The 7,927-nt window shown below is 38.3% G+C and overlaps 1 protein-coding gene across 3 annotated transcripts in view; it reads left to right on the forward strand.

Moving 5' to 3' along the window:
* The window catches only part of fam184b (family with sequence similarity 184 member B), a 72,742-nt gene extending 68,192 nt beyond the window's left edge, over window positions 1–4,550 (forward strand). For all 3 annotated transcript variants that reach the window (XM_053619076.1, XM_053619077.1, XM_053619078.1), the window contains 2 exons: window positions 867–1,096; window positions 2,910–4,550. In XM_053619076.1, coding sequence (XP_053475051.1) covers window positions 867–1,096; window positions 2,910–3,000 — 321 coding nt within the window. In that variant the 3' untranslated portion in view covers window positions 3,001–4,550. The remainder of the gene's footprint in view (window positions 1–866; window positions 1,097–2,909) is intronic.
* Window positions 4,551–7,927: the final 3,377 nt, after the last annotated feature.

A 7,927-nucleotide genomic window follows, 5' to 3' on the forward strand; every position in this document is an offset into this window, starting at 1 on the left:
AATTACCAACAGTGTGGTAAAGAGTGATGTTCATGCCTTCCCTACAACACATCATGTTTTTGATATTCATAAGCAGACCAAAATTGTTCATTAATAATATTTAGTTGGCTCATGTTAACTGGTTTCATGATGTATTGCTTGATAAATGAAATGCAGAAATACTGATGTATGTGTGTATGATGTATGTGGAGTATAAGGAGGCACTGAAATTCACCCATTGGTTAAAAAAGCCACACTGATGGGCCTCCCAAGTGGTGCAACAGAAAAGCATTAGCCCTATTGTCAAGAGCTCACAAGTTTGAATCCTGACAATGCCACAGCTATCTGTGAATGGGAGTCCTAAACAGCAGAATTAGCAGTGCTGTGTGGGTGGGAGGAATGGCATTACTCTCTCCCCATCAGTCAGTGTTACACTAGCCAGTCATGGGTGTCTGTGAGCTTATATATGTGGAAGAGTAGTGCTTTCCTCCATGGGTGTTAAGCTGCCCTGTGGCATAGCATGAGCAGCAGTTTGAAAAGATGCGGTGGTTGGCTTCACATGTCTCAGAGGAAGCTGTCATGTGTCATGTGGCTAGTAGGTGCAAATTGGTAGATGGGAAAGAAAGCACACACCCAGAAGTACTGTTCATATTTAACATCAACAATACAAAAACAAACGATGATTTTTATAACAATATGGCCCTCCTTTGAAAATGGACATCAATGTAAACTAATGCAGTTTTACACATCTGTCTAGAAATAACCTGCAAGAGAAGTTAATGATCTGCGTGAATACATGAAATATGCATTTGAGCTATGTACTCGGAATTAGTATTTGGAAAAAGTGCTCAGCCAAGCAAAGCAAACGTACTTTGTCATGTTTCCAGAAAAAGATCCTTGAGGACATCCCACCAAGTGGGTCCAGCATACCAAGTCTCAGTTCAGTGGAGGGGGCATCTCCCAAGTCACCCCAATTGTCAAGTCGGGCAATCCTCCCATCACAGACACAAACTCCAATTTCCCCTCATCCTGAAGCCAAGACCTCTGTTCGACACACTCTCTCTCCCACTCATGATCTCCTGTACCAGTTGCAACTCAACAACACCCAGCACATCAGGTAATTACAGACACTCATGCAAATCAGTAGACATAATAATAAAAAGAATAATAATTGATTTAAAAAGTTCTAGGAACAAGAATATTTTTGGACTTCAAATTTCAAATTTCAATGCTAATAACAAAATTTCCCCTACGAGTGTGGGTTGAGTATTTCAGGAACTGCTGATCTCCTGGGATTTTCACACAAACAGTCTCTAGAGTTTATAGGAGTCTGCAGTCTGAAACACCTTGTTGATGAGAGAGATCAGAGAGAGGAGAATGACCAGACTGGTCTGAGCACCCAGGAAGTCAACTCAAATAAGCACTCTTTACATCTGTGGTGAGCAGAAAAGCATCTCCGAATGCACAACACATCAAACCAGATTGGGTGAGTCTATGCCCATGATAGCCTCAGATTCATGTTCTTGGCTGACAGGAGAGGAACCCAATGTGGTCTGCTGCTGTTGTAGCCCATCCACCTCAAGGTTTGATGTTTTGTTCATGCTAAAATGCTTTTCAGCTCACCACAGTTGTAAAGAGTGATTATACGAGTTAGTATATCCTTCCTGGCAGCTCGAAACCAATCTGCCCCTTTTCCTCTAACCTCTCTTATCAACGAGGCATTTCCACCCACAGAACTGTCGCTCTTGACTTGAACTTTGCATGTTTGCTAGAGTTGCAACTTGACTTTTAAACAGCTGAATGTTCGAGTGCGCTTGACATTGATGGCATGACAGTCCTTGCCAACGGCCTAACCCTAACCACTATAGGTTCTGGGGCAGAGTTCTGTGTACATGGGCAGGATTGGGGGCTGGCTCAAGAAGTATAAAACATTCAAATCTTATTTAGCTTGAACTGTTTATCCTTTAGAGACCTCATTTAGTCAGTGGCACCTTTTGAATCCACCTGTTTTTCCAAGTGATCAAAAACATTTTAAAAAAGTGTTCCTTGTTGCCCAGGTGTGCCCTGTTAGATTGAATGTTTAAACAATGAATAGCTCTGAATGTCTACTCTTGGTTTGAGCCCTGTGAAGACTGCATTTGTTGTTAAAAAGGATAAATTAGCATGAAGACCAGAGAGTTGTCTCTGAGAGAAAAGCCATTTTGAAGCTGAGAAAAGAGGCAAAATCGATTACAGACATTGTACAAGTATTGGGTATAGCTAATACCACAGTTTGGTGATATCATTGGGTTGTCACTTGAAGCAGCAATTACAAGCAAAGCACCTGCAACCAAATATTAAGTGTTATTTACATTAAGACTATCTGGGCCAATACTTTTGCTTGCCTAAGGATTGGGTGGTCTGCCACCAAAAGATGCCATGGTCTAAATCGTTTAACAGATCCTGATGTTAATATCATGAAATGAAAGCTGAAATTCTGATCTATAATCTCATATTCATCTTTTGATCTCAAAGCCAAATGTCTTCAGTGTACAGCAAAAACAATAGAATTGGCCTATTTACTTTCAGAGGGGATTGCAGGCACTGATTTGCACCACAAAACGTTTTGATATAGCAGACAATATACGTGATTGTAAACAACAATTTATAGCAGAAGAATTGGGTTCTAGAGGACAGCATGCTTGGACAGAGATTATGTGCATGCAACCATGCTACATTCTGTGTATGTGTGTATATATATATATATATACATACATACATACATACATACACACACACACACACATACATATATATATATATATATATATATATATATACATACATACATACATACATACATACATACATACATACATACATACACACACACACACACACATATATATATATATATATATAGTTAATTGATGTATTTATCTGTGTTTTAGGGCTCCATCTGAAACAAGGGTGATTGAAGCAGGACCTGATGGTCAAGACCCCAAGAGGCAAGAGTGGTTCACCAAATACTTCTCTTTCTGAGTATACTGGATCATACATTTCTGACATAGTTGTCTGTTCAAATATACTTTGAATCCACAAAAGTTTGAAAAGCTATACCAAGAGGAACTCTCATTACATACTTCCAACATCTTTCACACAAGCACATACAGACTAGTAACAAAATAAAGGGGGAAAAATGGTGCCTTTGTTATGGTGTGTGTGGCAGCTTATAGGGGCACAACAACAAATTGACAGTTAATGATGTTTTTCCTTTCTATTTTCACCTATCTCTACAAACTTATGCCTCCACACACTTTGACATAATGACTGTGAAGAAACAGAGCGAAGCAAAAACACGAATCCTCCCATAACATACCACTCTCTATTTATTTGTACGCAAACTTGTATTTTTCCCCTGATAAGATGATGGAGCATTAATTTACATGGAAATAATGCAATGTGTAGAGTTTTTGTTCATGTCTTGATATGGAGAATATGATTTATTGTTCAATGTATGCTGCATGACTTAGTGAACCATTATTAAATGTAATCATTATTATATTATATTGTAATAACGTTAACATAAGAACACTGCCAGTAAATCAACATGAAAACCTACAACTTATCCAAGAGACAAAGACGTTAACAACTAAAATGAAAGTATTAGATTGGGATTGGACAATGTGAGCATTAAACTTTTGATGTCAATATTTCTGATATCAATATATACAGTGTGTAAACAAATTTAAAGATATAAGATAAAATTATCATCCAATAAGATAATCTCTGCTATGAAAAGTAACTCAATTTACCCCAGAATACCTTGCCTATGAATTGATTTTCTGCAAATTTCCAAAGGTCTTGACTGGTTAAGGGACATGAATGGCTATACCATTTCTGTCATGACCTTGACACTGGCATTAATCAGCTATGCTATTATCCTGGAAACAGTTAACAGACCTCTGGAACTCAACACTGTCTAATCGCAAACCCTCTACCATAGTTCCTAGTGGTACTAGGGTACTTGCACATAATTTCTCATTTTACTTTAAATATGGTGGTTCAGTAGTTAAGGCTTTGTGGGTTCAAATCCCAGCACCACCAAGCTACCGCTGTTAGGCCCTTGAGTAAATTCATTTAACAACATTTGCTCGGTTCAATTGTAAGTCTGTTACAAAAATATATCAAATATATTTATACAGATTTTGCCAAATATGTAAATGCAAGCTGAAGATTCTCCCTGAAGGACAGATATTAGCACTAAAGTTGATATCATTTTAGTAAAGGATGAAACACAATAGCAGGATCTGAAAAATGCATGTTTGCAGCAATCAAATATTCTATTCAACCTCCTCAATATTCAACCCAAACCTTCATACTTAAAATTGGTTGTGGAAATGACCAAAGGTAAAGAACCAGTGGTGCTATGTGTGGTATTTTGAATTAAAGATGCTTGTCTTAGTTATCTACTGCTCTATCTAATTGTATAATGATCATGGGAGTGGCTAAAGAGTGTTTGAGGCCACACCTGCTGACCATTGAGCTCCAATAAATTTCACATGAACAATCAAAATTGGTGATATGTTATTATTCACAATCACAGGTGGGCTATACCATCATAGCATTTTTGGTTTATAGCTAAGTAGGTGGTTTGGCTACTGACGTAAATTGAATTCAGCAGGTGTGTGTGTGTGCATGGTGCCCTGTGATATGAAATGAATCCCATTTAGTCTGTATTCTCACATCATGCCTAGTGTTTCAGGATAGGCACTGGGACTCTGACCATGAAGCGGTTATTGAAAATAAATGAACAACCACAGTTATTTCACATAGCCTAAGCCTGTAGCCTAAGACCAAGCTGCAGCACAGGCCAGGCCACCAGATAACAGCCTGAGAAATCTGCAGAGTAGTCTCCAGAAGTCATCTATATTCTACTGCCCAGAAATGATGTAGCACCACCTATAATTATACAGCAAACCAGTTGTGCCAAACTATCCAATCTGCATTTAGTGCAACACATCTTCATATGCCTCTGGCACCTATATGATTGAATACAATCTCAACTAGGAAGGAGTGAGATATAAGATGCCAAAATAAGATGTGTCCTTAGGGAGAAAGCTGAAGAATAACTAAGGACTCACCTTCAAAAAAGTCCAAAATGAGGTGTGCAGACTGAAGGAATCCAAGGGACAAACGTGTACAAAGAGGAGCCCGCACACTCTACATAAGAAAAAAAAAAACAATTCAGGCAAGAAAAAAGCCACTGCTTTACTGGAAAACAAAATGGCAAATGTTTTAGTCACTTTTCTCAATGCCTGATTACATTGCTGGGTGTAGGAGCCATCTTAAGCCTCCTTTGGAGGAACAAACACATACCCCCTTGCCCAGCCAATAGAAGAAACCAACAAACAGACTTGTCTCAAACCCTCTACTGAAAACCACTCCACTTCCCATCCAGCTAAGGCCATCACATCTTTCAAAACGACACAGACCTGACATCACCTCAACATTAATCCAGCACTGTGCTACACTGCCATGGGTAAGTGACTCATGGAAATTGTATAAATTTACATCTTTAGATAATAATAATGTACTTTAGTTTTGTGATTGTTAAATTGTAATGCACTAATCTATTTATGCCTCCACCACTGACTGGGGTAGGCATTACACTGATCAGCCATAACATTAAAACCTCTGACAGGTCAAGTGAAGAACACTGATTATCTTGTTACAATGTCACCTGTCAGGGGGTGGGATATATAAAGCAGCAAGTGAACAGTCAGTTCTCAAAGTTGTTGTGTTGGAAGCAGGGAAAATGGGCAAGCATAAGGATCTGAGCAACTTTGACAAGGGCCAAATTGTGATGGCTAGACGACTGGGTCAGAGCCACAACGGCAGGTCTTGTGTGGTGTTCCCGATATGCAGTGGTTAGTACCTACCCAAAAGTGGTCCAAGGAATGACAACAAGTGACCCAAGGTTCATTGTTGCGCATGTGGAGTGAAGGCTAGCCCAAAATGAGCACAAATTGCTGAAAAAGTTAATGCTGACTATGACAGAAAGGTGTCAGAACACACAGTGCATCGCAGCTTGCTGCATATGAGGCTTCGTAGCTGCAGACCAGTCAGAGTGCCCATGCTGACCCCCGTTCACTGCTGAAAGCGTCCACTCTCTCTGATAAGGACAGATGTAAAATGCAAAAGATTTGGCATGATGTTTAGAGACATTCATAAGTAAACCCATGAAGACCAACCAGGTTTTTATTAAAATCACAGTGTATTTCACAGTCTCTGCCAAATTTTTCATATCGTTAAACCTTCTAATCAGATTATTTACCCCATGTAGTCGTTTCCATAGACGCAACGGAAGCCTTTGATTGTCTTGAACGGAGTTATCTATGGTCACTATTAGATTGCATGGGTCTCGAATTAGGATTTATAAATATGATCAAAGTATGCTTTTGATAGTGTCTTACAACAAACTTCTTGCGCACCCAACAGCTCTTGGTATTACTGGTACAGCTCTTTCCTGGTTTTAACTCATATCTCACAGATCAGCAACTGCAACTGGAAATTCTACAAATCCTCTTCTGCTCCTGTTTCTCAAAGTGTAGGCCCCTCTAGGCTCTATTCTCAGTCCACTCCTTTTAACAATTTACATGCTTCCTCTCTGTCATCTTATTCAACATCATGGCCTTAGCATTCACTTTTATGCAGAAGATACACAGCTTTACATTAGACCTTCCACCACCTTTGCTACTAACTTACATCCAAGCAGTGAATGCACAATAATGACCTCAAACTCAACATGGATAAAACAGATGTTCTTCTACTTAGTCCTAATGCTTTATTCTCTAAACAATCAGATATGCTGTAACATCGATGGAGTCCATGTCAAACCATCCAGTACTGTTAGCAATCTAGGTGTGATCTTCAACAAATCACCTTCGCTTCCCACATCAGTTCCCTTACTAAAACTGCATTTTTTCCACCTTCATAACATCGCTCAACTCAGCATGACTCATACACACTTTTAAAGATTCCCAAACTCTAGTCCACACCTTTGTTTCTTCTAGAGATGCACCGGCCAATAAAGGCTATTTTTCACGCTATTGGCTATCGGCAGATAGTTTAAAAACATCCGATGATCAGGGCTGATTATATCCTGTCAATCAAAAGAGGGCGGGAAAACATCGATTTCGTGCTGTGTGTAAAGATGATGTCTCTTGTGTGGAATTACTTTGAATTGGGTGACAAACGCTGCACTGCTGAAATGTTACACCGGACGCTGCAGCAGTGAAGCGGGAGTTTCGGTGTCGTATCAATTTATTAATTTTTTTTTGCCGCACTGCTCGAGCTGAATTAAAGCACCAGTACACCGTTGAAACATTTAAATGAAGACGAGTTGATAAAAAAAAAAGTATATATTGCACAGAAAAATATATTTCTAGCGTAGTATGTTTTCTATCCAGTTAATGTTAATATATTAAAAAGTTGATATATATTACCAGTTTGATGTTCAGTGATGAAGTAGAAATGCTTTTGTTTGTGGTGAGTGAGTGTGAGACTAACAGGTTTTTTTTTTTACAGTTCAGTCCATGTAAATATGAATTAATAACATTCAATAAGTTAATAATCTTACTTTAATCTTCAGAATTGTGTTCATGTTAATTAGAGTAATGTGTTTTATGCAAGTGCATGGTACGTTATTTGGGACACAACTTTCCGAAGTGTGTTTTCGGAACAGAAGTAATGTAAACGAGTAAATGTATCGTGCGCAGACCAACTAATCGATGAGATTCATTGACAATGATTTTCATAATCGATTATCGATTAATTGTTGCAGCTCTAATATTATATTATATTATATATATATATATATATATATATATATATATATATATATATATATATATATATATATATATATATATATTACACTACCAAGGCAAAATAAAAAAAATGCAGA

Source organism: Ictalurus furcatus, chromosome 29 (assembly GCF_023375685.1).
Source record: "Ictalurus furcatus strain D&B chromosome 29, Billie_1.0, whole genome shotgun sequence".
NCBI lineage: Eukaryota > Metazoa > Chordata > Actinopteri > Siluriformes > Ictaluridae > Ictalurus > Ictalurus furcatus.